This window comes from Phoxinus phoxinus (genome assembly GCF_949152265.1).
Source record: "Phoxinus phoxinus genome assembly, chromosome: 6".
Taxonomy (NCBI): domain Eukaryota; kingdom Metazoa; phylum Chordata; class Actinopteri; order Cypriniformes; family Leuciscidae; genus Phoxinus; species Phoxinus phoxinus.
This window is the reverse complement of record NC_136881.1, coordinates 9,387,141-9,405,648: the sequence shown is the minus strand read 5'-3', so window position 1 is coordinate 9,405,648 and position 18,508 is coordinate 9,387,141. Positions and strand designations below refer to the sequence as shown.

Below are 18,508 nucleotides of genomic sequence, written 5' to 3'. Positions count from 1 at the left end.
GGCTACAATTTGCACGAGCTCACCAAAATTGGACAGTTGAATACTGGAAAAATGTTGCCTGGTCTGATGAGTCTCGATTTCTGTTGAGACATTCAGATGGTAGATTCAGAATTTGGCGTAAACAGAATGAGAACATGGATCCATCATGCATTGTTACCACTGTGCAGGCTGGTGGTAGTGGTGGTGGTGTAATGGTGTGGGGGATGTTTTCTTGGCACACTTTGGGCCCATTAGTACCAATTGAGCATTGTGTCAACGCCACAGCCAACCTGAGTATTGTTGCTGACCATGTCCATCCCTTTATGACCACAGTGTACCAATCTTCTGATGGCTACTTCCAGCAGGATAATGCACCATGTCATAAAGTGTGAATCATCTGAGACTGGTTTCTTGAACATGACAATGAGTTCACTGTACTCAAATAGCCTCCACAGTCACCAGATCTCCATCCAGATCACCTTTGGGATGTGGTGGAACGGGAGATTTGCATCATGGATGTGCAGCCGACAAATCTGCAGCAACTGCAATATGCTATCCTATCAATATTGGCCAACATTTCTAAAAAATTCCTTTAGCACCTTGTTGAATCAATGCCACGTAGAATCAAGGCAGTTCTGAAGGCAAAAGGGGGTCAAACACAGTATTATGGTGTTCCTAATAATCCTTTAGGTGAGTGTATTATATCAACAATCTCCTACAGTTGAAACATACATTATACTATATTTAAATGATCAAGATGAAAAAAAATCGCGAGGCTATCAGGTCATTAAGTATATTTGACTGTTATTGTAGTTGTAGAACAACCATCAGGGCCGTCTCCAATGTACACTATTTACAGTTTTTTTCCAACTGCTTGCACACATTTTCAAAACTATGTCACCTTTTTTCAAAACTTTCCCAAAACTGCACACACAAAATTGTGTGTAGCCTAGTGTTTTGAAAAAAAGTGTTTTATGCAATTGAAAACTGAGTCAAAGGCTGAGAAATAGTTTATTGTTTTTGTAGATGTGGTGTGCAGTTTTGCACTTTGAGTGAGAGGTTTAAAAAAATCGTGTGACATAAAAAAGATTTTGTGTGTAAGCAGTTGGGGGAAAAAACTGTATAAACTACAATTCCCACGAGAGACGCGCCATTGAACTTCTTACAAAGTGTACAAATCAGTCACCATACTTGTAGTTCTTCTGGTTTCCCGACCAGGAATAATGTTATAAATGTTATATGTCTTTACTATTCTATATTAAAAAACATACATTATACAGCCGAAACATACATTATGCTATACTTATATATGATTAGGATGAAAAAATAAATCGCCAAGACTTCAAATCTGTGGTTTTAGCTGGTAGGCTACAATAGACATGAATTCAAGATTGTCGGCGGGAGTTATGTTACCCTTCAAAGAGCGACTTAAAAAAAAAAAGTTTTATTTAACATTATGTTTATTTATTTAATTATGGCCTGCAAATGTTTGTTTTACCAACTGATGAATGTAATAAACTGCCACTTATAAATATGTCAGCATTAGATGCAATAAGTATACAAACAATATCATAATATTAAAGAATTACAAAATGTGTGAAATAGGCTACTCTCCAGATCAAGACCTTCTCAATAAATCAATATTTGGCTTTTTAACTAGTGACAAAAACTGTTCAGTTCTAGAAGATAAAATCATATATTTTATTTGGATCAATTAGTCTGTTAATCAGATTGACCAATTGCTATAGTTTGTGCTGGTCAAGAACAATAGATACAATTGAACTGCAAGCAAAAACTTGGGGCCACTGTTTCAAATATGTGAGTGGCTCCTCTCCTAACAAATGTAACCTCACTCCAATTTTTTTTATAAAAACGTGAGAGCCCTGATTAAATTATATATGGATAATTCGAATATCTAAATTTTACCTACATTTTAATTAAAAAAGAATCCACTTGTAAAGTTAAACAAATTTCACATATAAATATGCTCAATGTAGTCTGTTCCTTTTGTCTCAACCACTTCATCCTCATATTGTTTTGAATTAAATTTATGTATGGAAAAGTAAAAACAAAAATGATCATCTTTTGCAAGTGTTATTGTAGTGTATTTGTGTTCTTTCACAAAAATATAAGTGAAAATATTCCAAATGCTTATTTATTGCTTAATTACTCACTAGAGACTTAAAGAATGATCAAACAAATTTATTGACAAGGTGCATAACAAATTGAAACTATAGTCTTTGGCAATTGGACCACACCAAGACATTCTTTTAAGAGAAATGCATGATATGAAAAGGGATATCCCCTACATGGAGCCGACACTGGTGGTGGTGAAGGGGTGAGTAGCAATGCTGAGATCTAGATGAATGTGGAGCTCTTCTCCTGATGACCACAGTGGAGGGACCTACTGTATGACACGATTGGTTCAAGAGGGTTAAGATGAAATTACATTTGGTTTAAGACATAAAACACCCAGTTAGCTGATGAGTTTGGAGTAGAAGAGAGTGAGAGAGACAATGTAAAAGATATGATATAATGTGCGAGTATAAAGAAGGACAGTCTTATTTTTTTTAAAGCACAGAAAACAGAACATGAAATCAAATTACACGTCAACTGTAATAAAATAACAGTGCAATTTATAATCATGAAATATGAAACATGCTTTTGAATAACATCTGAAAAAGAAAATTCAGTTGGATTGAGTACATTTCTAGTACATTCCCTTTCAAAATTAAACTCCAGGTCATATTCTTGGAGATGTTCCCCTTTTCATTACTACAGAAAGATGAGATATAACTTCAAATGCAGCACAGAAACAATTTAATAAATAGGCTGAAACCAAAATGGAGTTCAAAACATACATTTTATTTATTTTCATTATTTTGGAGTGAATCCTTTGGCTGCCAGGAATGGGCCCACTGCTCACCACTAAAAACAGAAGGGATTTTTTTTCTGTTACTGGTTGGGGTTTCCAATAAACTTAAAACATTACCGAACATGTCTTTTATAAGTATAAGCTTCATTTTCCGTCTATGAAGGACCACCACCTTCATGCATGCATTAATGGTGGTGGTCCTTCATAGATGGAAAATGAAACTGTTATACTGATATGTTCGGTAATGATGTGTGCTTTACACTTGTTTAAAAGGCTTGTTTAATCTGAAACAGAACAGATTAATAAAAAAATTGTAGCAAAAAAATAAAGTTTAAGTAAATAAATAATGAATGCATTAATTCATAAAGCAGAAGAACAGAATAAGACATACCATACTGGACAGGGCTCCCAGTCAACCAGCATTTCTGCTTTGCCCTAATGTAAGAAAAGACAAAAAATAAAATCCATTCTTAGCATAAGGCTATTATGTCTGATTATAGGCATTGAGTTTCACTGATTTTCAGAAGACACTCCTTCATTAACTGTAATTCAAAAAGACTGAACACATAAAAAGTATCAACCTAACAATTATGGTATGTATAATATGTATTTGCCAAAACACACGGAAGTTTCTAAATCCTATATTACACTGCATACTGCCTACACTCTGCAGTTCCTTTATGACTGTCTAACCTTTCTCACTCTTTCTCTTAATACACTCCTGATGGGGAAAGCCTCTAGGCGAGTATGGTAGGAGCAATCTGTGAACATCAAAAACACATTTCAAATATTTTTTAGATAGTTAGATTAGAAACAAAATAAAACAACTATGAATACTTAAGTAGTGACCAGACTTGCAAGGATGACAAGTGATGTTTATCACTAATCAAAACATGTATCATGGAACCAAATTACTCTCGGTTCCAATGTGGTATGCTTGCTTGAATAACCATACTACTGCTAAGCCACAGCTCACAACTAAGAACACTGCTGCTACTTCTACTACTTGGCAATGCATTTTGGTCAAATTTGACTAATTAAGCCTGTTGGATTTTATAGCTTGTCAATTGTAATAATCTCAATAATACTAATTCCTATTCTATATCTATTATGAATAATCATGGTTATGTGTGCTACGCTGGACTAGCTGGACTGGTCATGACATTTACATACAGTATTGTTGCCCTGTTGTTGATTTGACTGTTTGTATTGTAAATATTGTATTTATTTGTAAGTCACTTTGGATAAAAGCGTTTGCTAAATAATTCATTAAATAAATAAAATTGTGACTACCGGAAATTGTCTGTTGTAGTAGTTTAAAAAAATAAGCAATTGAACTAAAGCGAATTAACAGGGGTTAAGTTGCAATGTTTAGCAAAGTATGAATCATTGCATTTACATGCACTTACTCTTTTGTGGCCTTTTCCTTTCAGGCATATGCCTTGGTCCCCCTGTGGGATATAAGATTACAGTCCAGTCATATATCCACTCAGAAAAAAAACAAAACACATTTACAATAATTAGACAGAATGCACTTTTTAATGTCTTTTCAACATAAATATGTGTCCCTGGTATGTCTAGACACCCCTGAAATATGAGAAAAGACCATCCTCTCAGTTAATGTGTGTGCAAACACGCTGTTTAATTTGGCTCCAGATTTTACATCACATGCAGGCTCATTGGAAAATAGTAATCATAGTAGGCTTTTAGAATACTCCATCTAAAATGACCTGTTTCAGATAGGGTCTGCATAAAGGACCAGTTTAAGATAAATAAGGACTTTTTTAGGATCATGCAAAGCTACTCTAGTGGAGTATCAGAATACAAATATAGAACTGGAAATTAGTATAATAGGTCCCCTTTAAATTCTATTTAAGTAATTAATTTACTTATTAGAGAATCTGCTTGACTAATGAGTTTCATAGTTACCAAGCTATGGTAACAGTTATCAGAACCACCAATAATTACCCTAATAATAATAATAATTCATTACATTTATATAGCGCTTTTCTGGGTACTCAAAGAGCTTTACATTGAAGGGGGGATCTCCTCAACCACCAACAATGTGCAGCATCCACCACACACCAGCTTACTGGTGGAGAGGAGACAGTGATGAAGCCAATCAGTGTATGGGGATGATTAGGGGGCCATGATGGACAGGGGCCAATGGGCAAATTTGGCCAGGATGCTGGGGTTACAACCCTACACCCCACCGCACCCTACTTTTTCGAAGGACACCCATTTTTAATGACCACAGAGAGTCAGGACCTCAGTTTAACGTCTCATCCGAAGGACGGACAAACATTATTTACATACCTGACTTTTTTTTTTTTCGACTTGCGACTGTGCCCCTGGCTGAATCTGTGAAGACAGCTGTGGGTTTGGAGAAAAAAAAAAAACTTGTATACCAAATCAATATTTAACTTATTATTTAAAATTCTTGAAGATCACAACATCGCACAAGTGTGGCAGTACATGTATTAATAGGTGTAAAGTACATGCATTCTTATTGCGATTTAATTAAGGTTGCTCCATTAACTCCACGTGTTTCATTTTCTCATTTATGTCCATCCTGTTTGTGATAATCCAAATTTGTTTTTAACAAGCGCTGATCCTGTTCATGGGAGACTGACATTCCCAATTATTTTGAATATTTGAATTATCCTAATATCTTTAATAATAAAATTTGGCCTAGTAATTTCAGGGTTTGATTAGTAGTACTTATTTTACTTTTAGATTTATAATGGACTCACAAAATTACTTCCAACAGCCCTAGTACAGAAACAGATAGACCTATCATCTATCTAATTATGTAATATCAGATCAACTTTTCTAGAAGATTATCCATTGAAAATGAGAACCCTGTAGGTGATGAGACACAGGGCCCACAACCCATCTAAATTATCCAGATAGAAATGTGTTGCCCATTTTCAATGTGAAAGTGCCCAAGGAACAATCACTCGGCAAGATTGCCCAGCAACATTGCTCAAAAAGTTGCCCTGTGTATCATCACCTAGTGAGTTTTACTTTTTCAAGCAGCAAAAAAGTTATAGCATGGTGTGTTTGAGTTCATTTCGTTGAAAAGAGCCCTGACCTGCATCAAGCTCTATGGGGGAAAAACACAGGAAGTCAAGTAAAGTTAAGGTAACCCATGGGTCAAACACTTTTGGCCTTTACAAATATAAACTGTAACTCTTTAAATTTGTTCTAATTACCTTGCCCCTCCGTGGATTCTGGCTGCTCCACTTGCCCCTCCGTGGATTCTGGCTGCTCCACTTGCCCCTCCGTGGATTCTGGCTGCTCCACTTGCCCCTCCGTGGATTCTGGCTGCTCCACTTGCCCCTCCGTGGATTCCGGCTGCTCCACTTGCCCCTCCGTGGATTCTGGCTGCTCCACTTGCCCCTCCGTGGATTCTGGCTGCTCCACTTGCCCCTCCGTGGATTCCGGCTGCTCCACTTGCCCCTCCGTGAATTCCGGCTGCTCCACTTGCCCCTCCGTGGATTCCGGCTGCTCCACTTGCCCCTCCGTGAATTCCGGCTGCTCCACTTGCCCCTCCGTGAATTCCGGCTGCTCCACTTGCCCCTCCGTGAATTCCGGCTGCTCCACTTGCCCCTCCGTGAATTCCGGCTGCTCCACTTGCCCCTCCGTGAATTCCGGCTGCTCCACTTGCCCCTCCGTGGATTCTGGCTGCTCCACTTGCCCCTCCGTGCATTCTGGCTGCTCCACTTGCCCCCCTGTGGGGCTCGCCTCGCAGGGTGTGAGCTGCAGAGTAATCAGCTGATCCTCATTGCCACTGGAATCCTGGGTCCATCCTGTGCAAGTTAACAAGTATTGTGTTTTGCTTATTTAAAACATAGAGGTTAACCATAAGCTTGATCTGTACCTGTTTTAACTGTTAGGTAAATGTGTACCAAATTTTCCCCAACCAGATTTGAAGGCACTTTTGATTGCAGGAGAACTATTGAGAGTCTACTGGATGTATTAGATATCTGTAATATATTTGATTGATTTTCTATGACGATAACCAATATATCTTTAAGTCAGGAAAATAAAACCCAGAGTGCTCATAATATCTATTGAAAAAAATGACAAGTATAATGTTTGTTTACAGTCTGGGTCAAACAATTCAGTTAAGACTAGACTGTGTGCGCTAAAAAACTTTGGGCTTTATGCCTCAAAGTTAGTAGCAGTGTAAGTTTGTGGTGTATCCAGCAAAAATTTGATGGTTTTCTTTTTCTCTGTGTTATTTCCGTTAATGATCTACATTTTAGCACTGTCCTCGATATTGTTTCAATGAGTATAGATTCATCGTCATTTAATTAATTGACCCAGTGACCAAAACGGGTCTTTGCTAATGTAATGTGTTCAATTAGTATGTCACTACAAAAAATGCTGTGGTCAGTGTGCCTAAACATTAAAAAATATGGTTGTATGTGGGCTGAAAACCGATATGAAATATGGCTCCTACAAAAACATACCAAACATAATTCTAAAGTTGACAGTATATGCTTGAATGCACTTAACTCTGGGTGCCAAATCCCATTGTAGACCAGTGTGCTGCATGCTATTAATACAAACAGGGCTCAATACACTTAGAATCTACATGTCTACATCTGCAGTTGCAGGAAACTACTGTTTTAAAACAGTTTACTTCAATTCCCATAATCAATTGCCAGGTGTGAATTTTTATGTTTTTCTACCCATTTGCGTCTACATTAAATGTGTTGGTAGAGACGTCACATAGAGTAGACTATGATCATACAAGCATTCAGCAGCAGAGGTGAATTTTAGAGGTGAGCCATTCCTTTAAGATTTAAACATTAATAAAATGTTTTGCGTTCTCAACACAAGTTGTGAACTGTGACTTTAAGATACAGTGCATGCATCTCACCTTCACAAAGGTATTCATAAAATGAACCTATCTTCTGTAGGTAGTCCTGGGCAAAGGTGGAGAGTGTGCAGCGAGGCGTTAATATTTCGCACTTAATTTCTTTTTTTTTGTTCTCCTTTCCGAGTAGCAGAACAGGTTTGTAGCCAATGGCATGGAGTTTCTCAAGCTGCAATGACAAAATTGTGTGTTTGCTGTTTAAAGTAATAGAAAAACAACATAAAAAATAACTAAGAATATTAATTTAAATTACAGTATGAATGCAGTTCATGTGTTATTTCTCATCCACTCGATAAGAAAGTTTGATTATTAAATTGCACCTGTAATTCCTTCATAATGCATGCCTGTATATGTTATGAACTCAAGAATTCCTGAGTTTCAATTATATTTGCTGTGTGTTAAAATTTTGCTCTGGTAGATCATTTAGGTATGTGATGTATTACGGTGAAGATGTGATAACTTTATGGTTGTATTACCACCACTAAAATAAAAACTACAAATCACAATTACGTGTGCCTTCAAAGTTGATAGTTAAATTATACTTTTAAATTGATTCTGATGACACAGGGAGGACAAAGTATCATTGGGGAAAAAAATATTCAAATTTATCTATATTGGCAAAAAATAATGCCTTTCTGATCTTGCGCTGGCATGCTCAATAACAAATGGTACCACTGAATGTACTTCCTAGATGATCGTTTACTGTCATGTATGAAATTGTACGTACCATGATAGTGGCTTCATCCTTGATGGATGCAGTGTTGTGGTTTTTCTTACGACCAACCACCCATTCCTCTCGCTTCTCATCAAACCTCTGAAGCTTCTTCTTGAGGCGCTGCTTGAGAGGCTGCTCCTTCTTACAGTGTGAGCAGATTCTTTGAGCACAAAATATTATTCCCTGACAAAAGGGGCAGATCTTTTTTGTAGACCCCCCTGGCATTATAGCAAACAGTCAAATACAGTCAGATACAGACAGACAGTCAGATACAAACAGACAGGCTGACAAAGATGGGTAAGACAGACAAGTAGACAAAGACAGACAGGGAGGAAAGAAAGAGCAATAGATACAGACCGTGAGATAGATAAAGATTGAAGAGATGGACAGAAATATAGATACAGTGAGAACAGAGAGGATGTAAGATATAGAAAATGAAGAGATAGAGGTTGGCTCTTAAAAGTGCCTTTGGGTTTTTGACAATGAGGTTCGGATAGGTTAGACAGGTGATATGTTTTACAGGATCTGCAGGGAGAACAACAGAAAATGTTAATTATGTAGTGTTATGTTGATATAAGATTTAAAAAGTGTACCCTAATAGTGAGTGATTCCCATTTTCTTATAAATGCTTAGGATAAATAAATACATATCACGTTGTTCCTATTTCCTGTGCTACTGTTAAAAGTCGCGTAACATTTTTTTTTTAATTCATTTTTATTAATATATATATATATATATATATATATATATATATATATATATATATATATATATATATATATATAGAACCTATATCTAGGACTAGAACATGTTTTTTTATAATAACATCGTAATTTTATTAATTTTGGATGTGTAAATAATGCTTATGAATTCATCTTGCTTATTAGACTGTTGTAAGCGACTTACCGTGGTGGAATCGCGCTGGGCAATGGTTTCTGCGATGGTCGCACACACAGTGACGTGTTGCACAATATTGCGCCAAAATATCAATCATAATTAAAAAGTACAGTCTTAATATTTTATATCCGTGCTCAAAATTTTAAAGGGGTCAGCAAATGTCCAAGTGAAGGAAACACGAGTATGTAGCCATTACATTTAAACACATATCACTTCCCAGAATGCATCCATCTCTTTGCCAAAGGATATGTCCATATAAAGTAATATAAACATTTCTGCAGTAGGCTATATAATTAATTTATTACAACTTCATAATCAGTATTGAGATGAAAGTTCTATAAAAGTAGGCTATTCTTTTTTTCCTTTTTTTGGCGCAAAAAAAAACAAAAAAACAACAAAGTAGGCTCACTATAATTAAGCCATTGCAAATTGAAATACCATCGACAATTATAAAATATCCCACAATAAATGAAGGCATGTTTTAAGCCTACAGCAAATATGCAGTCCTGCAATTATGTCGTTTTAATGTAGTCCAAAATTATATTAAAAAGAGAGGAAAAATCGTGATATTACCGAATTAGAAAAGGGTTTCAGCTAGCTACCCTCGACGTTATGGACGTGAGGGGGAAATTACAATATGTGATCGAAAATTATCAAATATCCCACCTAAATTAATGAATGTTTTAAGCATATAGAAAATATACCGTCCTGTAATTGTGTAATTTTAATGTATTAAATTATATAAAAAAGAAAGGAAAAAGAGTTAGTGTTAAATAATTAAAGTTCAAAATTCAAAGATGAGGGATTTCTCAAATCTATCGGACGACCCTCTCCGTTGTCAAGTGACGAATGGGGGTACCCTCAACGTCGGCTTTGGACGTGAGGGGGGAAATGACCAAACGGCATAGCCTAAGTTGCAAAGAAAAACGTGGTGCAGGCACGGAAAATACGTCCCATTGAAATACATTATATTGAAAGTCGTGTTGTGTGGCACGAAAAAAAAGAAGGAAATTCGTGCCTAGGACACGAATCAATTCGTGTTGAGTCGCCTACCGATTAGAAAGCAATACAACAAGGATTCAAATCTCCTGATTAAATGTTGAGTGAGTAATGTAGCCCTTAAAGTTTACAAAATGAATAACAATTGTAAAAAAAAATAGTGTGCTCTCGGAAGAAAGACATGGTGCAGGCACGAAAAATACGTGTCCCATTGAAATACATTGAAAGTCGTGCGGAGTGACACGAAAAAAAAGAAGGATATTTGTGCCCTTGGACACGAATAAATAGATTAATGTTGAGTAGCCTAACGAATATAAAGCAATAAAAACGAGGATTAAAATCTCTTGATTAGAGTAATGTAGCTCTTAAAGTTTGCAAAATGAATAACAATTGAGAAAAAACAATACTGTGCTCTCGAAAGAAAAACGTGGTGTAGGCACGAAAAATAAGTCCCATTGAAATACATTAGATTGAAAGTCGTGCCGAGTGACACGAAAAAATGGGGCAATTCGTGTCCATGAACACGAATCAATAGATTAAATTTCGTGACTATTTCACGAACTGCCGTGAGACTGGGTTGCGGATTCTGTTCCCCCTGTAAAAAAAAACAGCTGTCGGAATCCGTTCCCCCACTCCCATTATGAGAGGCGTTGTAGTGGCTTAAAAAAATCTTATTTTATTTTGTGTGGGGATGAAGCTTACCTGGCACCAGTTTAAAGAAATATATTTTCGATTTTTTTACCTTTTATTGTGAAAGGAAAATATTGGATTAAAAAAAAGCCAGCGAGCCGGGACTTGAACTTGTGTCACCTAAAAATCTTCAGCTCTTAATGTCTGGACCACTAGGCTGTGGCAACCTTGGTATTCAAAGAACTTTGATAGATATTAGAAGATCCTCCTTGTGTAAAAAATGCAGGGGGAACGGATTTCGACGGCTGTTTTTTGGCCGTCGGATTCTGTTCCCCCTGTAAAAAAAACAGCTGTCGGAATCCGTTCCCCCACTCCTATTATGAGAGGCGTTGTAGTGACTTAAAAAAATCTTATTTTATTTTGTGTGGGGATGAAGCTTACCTGGCACCAGTTTCAAGAAATATATTTTCGAGTTTTTACCTTTTATTGTGAAAGGAAAATATTGGATTAAAAAAAAGCCAGCGAGCCGGGACTTGAACTTGTGTCACCTAAAAATCTTCAGCTCTTAATGTCTGGACCACTAGGCTGTGGCAACCTTGGTATTCAAAGAACTTTGATAGATATTAGAAGATCCTCCTTGTGTAAAAAATACTGGGGGAACGGATTTCGACGGCTGTTTTTTGGCCGTCGGATTCTGTTCCCCCTGTAAATTAAACAGCTGTCGGATTCCGTTCCCCCACTCCCATTATGAGGTGTTTTAGTGGCTTAAAAAAATCTTATTTTATTTTGTGTGGGGATGGAGCTTACCTTGCACCAGTTTAAAGAAATATGTTTTCGATTTTTTTACCTTTTATTGTGAAAGGAAAATATTGGATAAAAAAAAGCCAGCGAGCCGGGACTTGAACTTGGGTCACCAAAAAATCTTAACCTCTAAATGTCAGTGCCTGGACCACTAGGCTGTGGCAACCTTGGAATTCAAAGCACTCTGATAGATATTAGAAGATCCTCCTTGTGTAAAAAATACAGGGGGAACGGATTTCGACGTCTGTTTTTTGGCCGTCGGATTCTGTTCCCCCTGTAAAAAAAAAAAACAGCTGTCGGAATCTGTTCCCCCACTCCCATTATGAGAGGCGTTGTGGTGGCTTAAAAAAATCTTATTTTATTTTGTGTGGGGATGGAGCTTACCTTGCACTAGTTTAAAGAAATATATTTTCGATTTTTTTACCTTATTGTGAAAGGAAAATATTGGATAAAAAAAGCCAGCAAACCGGGACTTGAACTTGGGTCACCTAAAAATCTTAACCTCTAAATGTCAGTGCCTGGACCACTAGGCTGTGGCAACCTTGGAAATCAGAGCACTCTGATAGATATTAGAAGATCCTCCTTGTGTAAAAAATACAGGGGGAACGGATTTCGACGGCTGTTTTTTGGCCGTCGGATTCTGTTCCCCCTGTAAAATAAACAGCTGTCGGAATCCGTTCCCCCACTCCCATTATGAGGTGTTTTAGTGGCTTAAAAAAATCTTATTTTATTTTGTGTGGGGATGGAGCTTACCTGGCACCAGTTTAAAGAAATATATTTTCGAGTTTTTTCCTTTTATTGTGAAAGGAAAATATTGGATAAAAAAAGCCAGCGAGCCGGGACTTGAACTTGTGTCACCTAAAAATCTTCAGCTCTTAATGTCTGGACCACTAGGCTGTGGCAACCTTGGAATTCAAAGCACTTTGATAGATATTAGAAGATCCTCCTTGTGTAAAAAATGCAGGGGGAACGGATTTCGACGGCTGTTTTTTGGCCGTCGGATTCTGTTCCCCCTGTAAAATAAACAGCTGTCGGAATCCGTTCCCCCACTCCCATTATGAGGTGTTTTAGTGGCTTAAAAAAATCTTATTTTATTTTGTGTGGGGATGGAGCTTACCTTGCACTAGTTTAAAGAAATATATTTTCGATTTTTTTACCTTATTGTGAAAGGAAAATATTGGATAAAAAAAAGCCAGCGAGCCGGGACTTGAACTTGGGTCACCTAAAAATCTTAACCTCTAAATGTCAGTGCCTGGACCACTAGGCTGTGGCAACCTTGGAAATCAGAGCACTCTGATAGATATTAGAAGATCCTCCTTGTGTAAAAAATACAGGGGAAACGGATTTCGACGGCTGTTTTTTTGGCCGTCGGATTCTGTTCCCCCTGTAAAAAAAAAACAGCTGTCGGAATCCGTTCCCCCACTCCCATTATGAGAGGCGTTGTAGTGGCTTAAAAAAATCTTATTTTATTTTGTGTGGGGATGAAGCTTACCTGGCACCAATTTCAATAAATATATTTTCGAGTTTTTACCTTTTATTGTGAAAGGAAAATATTGGATTAAAAAAGAGCCAGCGAGCCGGAATTTGAACTTGTGTCTCCTAAAAATCTTCAGCTCTTAATGTCTGGACCACTAGGCTGTGCCAACCTTGGAATTCAAAGCACTCTGATAGATATTAGAAGATCCTCCTTGTGTAAAAAATGCAGGGGGAACGAATTTCGACGGCTGTTTTTTGGCCGTCGGATTCTGTTCCCCCTGTAAAAAAAAAACAGCTGTCGGAATCCGTTCCCCCACTCCCATTATGAGAGGCGTTGTAGTGGCTTAAAAAAATCTTATTTTATTTTGTGTGGGGATGAAGCTTACCTGGCACCAGTTTCAAGAAATATATTTTCGAGTTTTTACCTTTTATTGTGAAAGGAAAATATTGGATAAAAAAAAGCCAGCGAGCCGGGACTTGAACTTGTGTCACCTAAAAATCTTCAGCTCTTAATGTCTGGACCACTAGGCTGTGGCAACCTTGGAATTCAAAGCACTTTGATAGATATTAGAAGATCCTCCTTGAGTAAAAAATACAGGGGGAACGGATTTCGACGGCTGTTTTTTGGCCGTCGGATTCTGTTCCCCCTGTAAAATAAACAGCTGTCGGAATCCGTTCCCCCACTCCCATTATGAGGTGTTTTAGTGGCTTAAAAAAATCTTATTTTATTTTGTGTGGGGATGGAGCTTACCTGGCACCAGTTTAAAGAAATATATTTTCGAGTTTTTACCTTTTATTGTGAAAGGAAAATATTGGATAAAAAAAAGCCAGCGAGCCGGGACTTGAACTTGGGTCACCTAAAAATCTTTGGCTCTAAATGTCAGTGACTGGACCACTAGGCTGTGGCAACCTTGGATATAAAGCACTTTGATAGATATTAGAAGATCCTCCTTGTGTAAGAAATACAGGGGGAACGGATTTCGACGGCTGTTTTTTGGCCGTCGGATTCTGTTCCCCCTGTAAAATAAACAGCTGTCGGATTCCGTTCCCCCACTCCCATTATGAGGTGTTTTAGTGGCTTAAAAAAATCTTATTTTATTTTGTGTGGGGATGGAGCTTACCTTGCACCAGTTTAAAGAAATATGTTTTCGATTTTTTTACCTTTTATTGTGAAAGGAAAATATTGGATAAAAAAAAGCCAGCGAGCCGGGACTTGAACTTGGGTCACCAAAAAATCTTAACCTCTAAATGTCAGTGTCTGGACCACTAGGCTGTGGCAACCTTGGAATTCAAAGCACTCTGATAGATATTAGAAGATCCTCCTTGTGTAAAAAATACAGGGGGAACGGATTTCGACGTCTGTTTTTTGGCCGTCGGATTCTGTTCCCCCTGTAAAAAAAAAAAACAGCTGTCGGAATCTGTTCCCCCACTCCCATTATGAGAGGCGTTGTGGTGGCTTAAAAAAATCTTATTTTATTTTGTGTGGGGATGGAGCTTACCTTGCACTAGTTTAAAGAAATATATTTTCGATTTTTTTACCTTATTGTGAAAGGAAAATATTGGATAAAAAAAGCCAGCGAGCCGGGACTTGAACTTGGGTCACCTAAAAATCTTAACCTCTAAATGTCAGTGCCTGGGCCACTAGGCTGTGGCAACCTTGGAAATCAGAGCACTCTGATAGATATTAGAAGATCCTCCTTGTGTAAAAAATACAGGGGGAACGGATTTCGACGGCTGTTTTTTGGCCGTCGGATTCTGTTCCCCCTGTAAAATAAACAGCTGTCGGAATCCGTTCCCCCACTCCCATTATGAGGTGTTTTAGTGGCTTAAAAAAATCTTATTTTATTTTGTGTGGGGATGGAGCTTACCTGGCACCAGTTTAAAGAAATATATTTTCGAGTTTTTTCCTTTTATTGTGAAAGGAAAATATTGGATAAAAAAAAGCCAGCGAGCCGGGACTTGAACTTGTGTCACCTAAAAATCTTCAGCTCTTAATGTCTGGACCACTAGGCTGTGGCAACCTTGGAATTCAAAGCACTTTGATAGATATTAGAAGATCCTCCTTGTGTAAAAAATGCAGGGGGAACGGATTTCGACGGCTGTTTTTTGGCCGTCGGATTCTGTTCCCCCTGTAAAAAAAAACAGCTGTCGGAATCCGTTCCCCCACTCCCATTATGAGAGGCGTTGTAGTGGCTTAAAAAAATCTTATTTTATTTTGTGTGGGGATGAAGCTTACCTGGCACCAGTTTCAAGAAATATATTTTCGAGTTTTTACCTTTTATTGTGAAAGGAAAATATTGGATTAAAAAAAAGCCAGCGAGCCGGAATTTGAACTGTGTCTCCTAAAAATCTTCAGCTCTTAATGTCTGGACCACTAGGCTGTGCCAACCTTGGAATTTAAAGCACTTTGATAGATATTAGAAGATCCTCCTTGTGTAAAAAATACAGGGGGAACGGATTTCGACGGCTGTTTTTTGGCCGTCGGATTCTGTTCCCCCTGTAAAAAAAACAGCTGTCGGAATCCGTTCCCCCACTCCCATTATGAGGTGTTTTAGTGGCTTAAAATTTTTTTATTTTATTTTGTGTGGGGATGAAGCTTACCTGGCACCAGTTTCAATAAATATATTTTCGAGTTTTTACCTTTTATTGTGAAAGGAAAATATTGGATTAAAAAAAAGCCAGCGAGCCGGGACTTGAACTTGGGTCACCTAAAAATCTTAACCTCTAAATGTCAGTGCCTGGGCCACTAGGCTGTGGCAACCTTGGAAATCAGAGCACTCTGATAGATATTAGAAGATCCTCCTTGTGTAAAAAATGCAGGGGGAACGGATTTCGACGGCTGTTTTTTGGCCGTCGGATTCTGTTCCCCCTGTAAAATAAACAGCTGTCGGAATCCGTTCCCCCACTCCCATTATGAGGTGTTTTAGTGGCTTAAAAAAATCTTATTTTATTTTGTGTGGTGATGGAGCTTACCTGGCACCAGTTTAAAGAAATATATTTTCGAGTTTTTTCCTTTTATTGTGAAAGGAAAATATTGGATAAAAAAAAGCCAGCGAGCCGGGACTTGAACTTGTGTCACCTAAAAATCTTCAGCTCTTAATGTCTGGACCACTAGGCTGTGGCAACCTTGTAATTCAAAGCACTTTGATAGATATTAGAAGATCCTCCTTGAGTAAAAAATACAGGGGGAACGGATTTCGACGGCTGTTTTTTGGCCGTTGGATTCTGTTCCCCCTGTAAAATAAACAGCTGTCGGAATCCGTTCCCCCACTCCCATTATGAGGTGTTTTAGTGGCTTAAAAAATCTTATTTTATTTTGTGTGGGGATGGAGCTTACCTTGCACTAGTTTAAATAAATATATTTTCGATTTTTTTACCTTATTGTGAAAGGAAAATATTGGATAAAAAAAAGCCAGCGAGCCGGGACTTGAACTTGGGTCACCTAAAAATCTTAACCTCTAAATGTCAGTGCCTGGACCACTAGGCTGTGGCAACCTTGGAAATCAGAGCACTCTGATAGATATTAGAAGATCCTCCTTGTGTAAAAAATACAGGGGAAACGGATTTCGACGGCTGTTTTTTTGGCCGTCGGATTCTGTTCCCCCTGTAAAAAAAAAACAGCTGTCGGAATCCGTTCCCCCACTCCCATTATGAGAGGCGTTGTAGTGGCTTAAAAAAATCTTATTTTATTTTGTGTGGGGATGAAGCTTACCTGGCACCAGTTTCAAGAAATATATTTTCGAGTTTTTACCTTTTATTGTGAAAGGAAAATATTGGATAAAAAAAAGCCAGCGAGCCGGGACTTGAACTTGTGTCACCTAAAAATCTTCAGCTCTTAATGTCTGGACCACTAGGCTGTGGCAACCTTGGAATTCAAAGCACTTTGATAGATATTAGAAGATCCTCCTTGTGTAAAAAATGCAGGGGGAACGGATTTCGACGGCTGTTTTTTGGCCGTCGGATTCTGTTCCCCCTGTAAAAAAAAACAGCTGTCGGAATCCGTTCCCCCACTCCCATTATGAGAGGCGTTGTAGTGGCTTAAAAAAATCTTATTTTATTTTGTGTGGGGATGAAGCTTACCTGGCACCAGTTTCAAGAAATATATTTTCGAGTTTTTACCTTTTATTGTGAAAGGAAAATATTGGATTAAAAAAAAGCCAGCGAGCCGGAATTTGAACTGTGTCTCCTAAAAATCTTCAGCTCTTAATGTCTGGACCACTAGGCTGTGCCAACCTTGGAATTTAAAGCACTTTGATAGATATTAGAAGATCCTCCTTGTGTAAAAAATACAGGGGGAACGGATTTCGACGGCTGTTTTTTGGCCGTCGGATTCTGTTCCCCCTGTAAAAAAAACAGCTGTCGGAATCCGTTCCCCCACTCCCATTATGAGGTGTTTTAGTGGCTTAAAATTTTTTTATTTTATTTTGTGTGGGGATGAAGCTTACCTGGCACCAGTTTCAATAAATATATTTTCGAGTTTTTACCTTTTATTGTGAAAGGAAAATATTGGATTAAAAAAAAGCCAGCGAGCCGGGACTTGAACTTGGGTCACCTAAAAATCTTAACCTCTAAATGTCAGTGCCTGGGCCACTAGGCTGTGGCAACCTTGGAAATCAGAGCACTCTGATAGATATTAGAAGATCCTCCTTGTGTAAAAAATGCAGGGGGAACGGATTTCGACGGCTGTTTTTTGGCCGTCGGATTCTGTTCCCCCTGTAAAATAAACAGCTGTCGGAATCCGTTCCCCCACTCCCATTATGAGGTGTTTTAGTGGCTTAAAAAAATCTTATTTTATTTTGTGTGGTGATGGAGCTTACCTGGCACCAGTTTAAAGAAATATATTTTCGAGTTTTTTCCTTTTATTGTGAAAGGAAAATATTGGATAAAAAAAAGCCAGCGAGCCGGGACTTGAACTTGTGTCACCTAAAAATCTTCAGCTCTTAATGTCTGGACCACTAGGCTGTGGCAACCTTGTAATTCAAAGCACTTTGATAGATATTAGAAGATCCTCCTTGAGTAAAAAATACAGGGGGAACGGATTTCGACGGCTGTTTTTTGGCCGTTGGATTCTGTTCCCCCTGTAAAATAAACAGCTGTCGGAATCCGTTCCCCCACTCCCATTATGAGGTGTTTTAGTGGCTTAAAAAATCTTATTTTATTTTGTGTGGGGATGGAGCTTACCTTGCACTAGTTTAAATAAATATATTTTCGATTTTTTTACCTTATTGTGAAAGGAAAATATTGGATA

The 18,508-nt window shown here is 38.0% G+C and overlaps 1 protein-coding gene across 3 annotated transcripts; it reads right to left on the bottom strand.

The window, feature by feature from the left end:
• Positions 1 to 2,160: 2,160 nt before the first annotated feature.
• LOC307001005 (uncharacterized protein) lies at positions 2,161 to 10,794 on the bottom strand. Of its 3 annotated transcripts, none has more exons than XM_079617092.1 (9): positions 8,470 to 10,794; positions 7,746 to 7,911; positions 6,070 to 6,666; positions 5,171 to 5,227; positions 4,264 to 4,305; positions 3,548 to 3,615; positions 3,246 to 3,289; positions 2,841 to 2,907; positions 2,161 to 2,386 (listed from the first exon to the last, which is right to left on the bottom strand). In XM_079617092.1, the coding sequence occupies exons 1-8, from the start codon at positions 8,680 to 8,682 to the stop codon at positions 2,844 to 2,846; spliced, it is 1,251 nt and encodes a 416-aa protein (XP_079473218.1). In that variant the 5' UTR covers positions 8,683 to 10,794; the 3' UTR covers positions 2,161 to 2,386; positions 2,841 to 2,843. The 3 variants fall into 3 exon arrangements, with proteins under 3 accessions (XP_079473218.1, XP_079473217.1, XP_079473219.1); XM_079617091.1 differs by having other exon boundaries at positions 2,161 to 2,907; positions 8,470 to 8,982; positions 9,364 to 10,794; XM_079617093.1 differs by lacking the exon at positions 2,841 to 2,907.
• Positions 10,795 to 18,508: the final 7,714 nt, after the last annotated feature.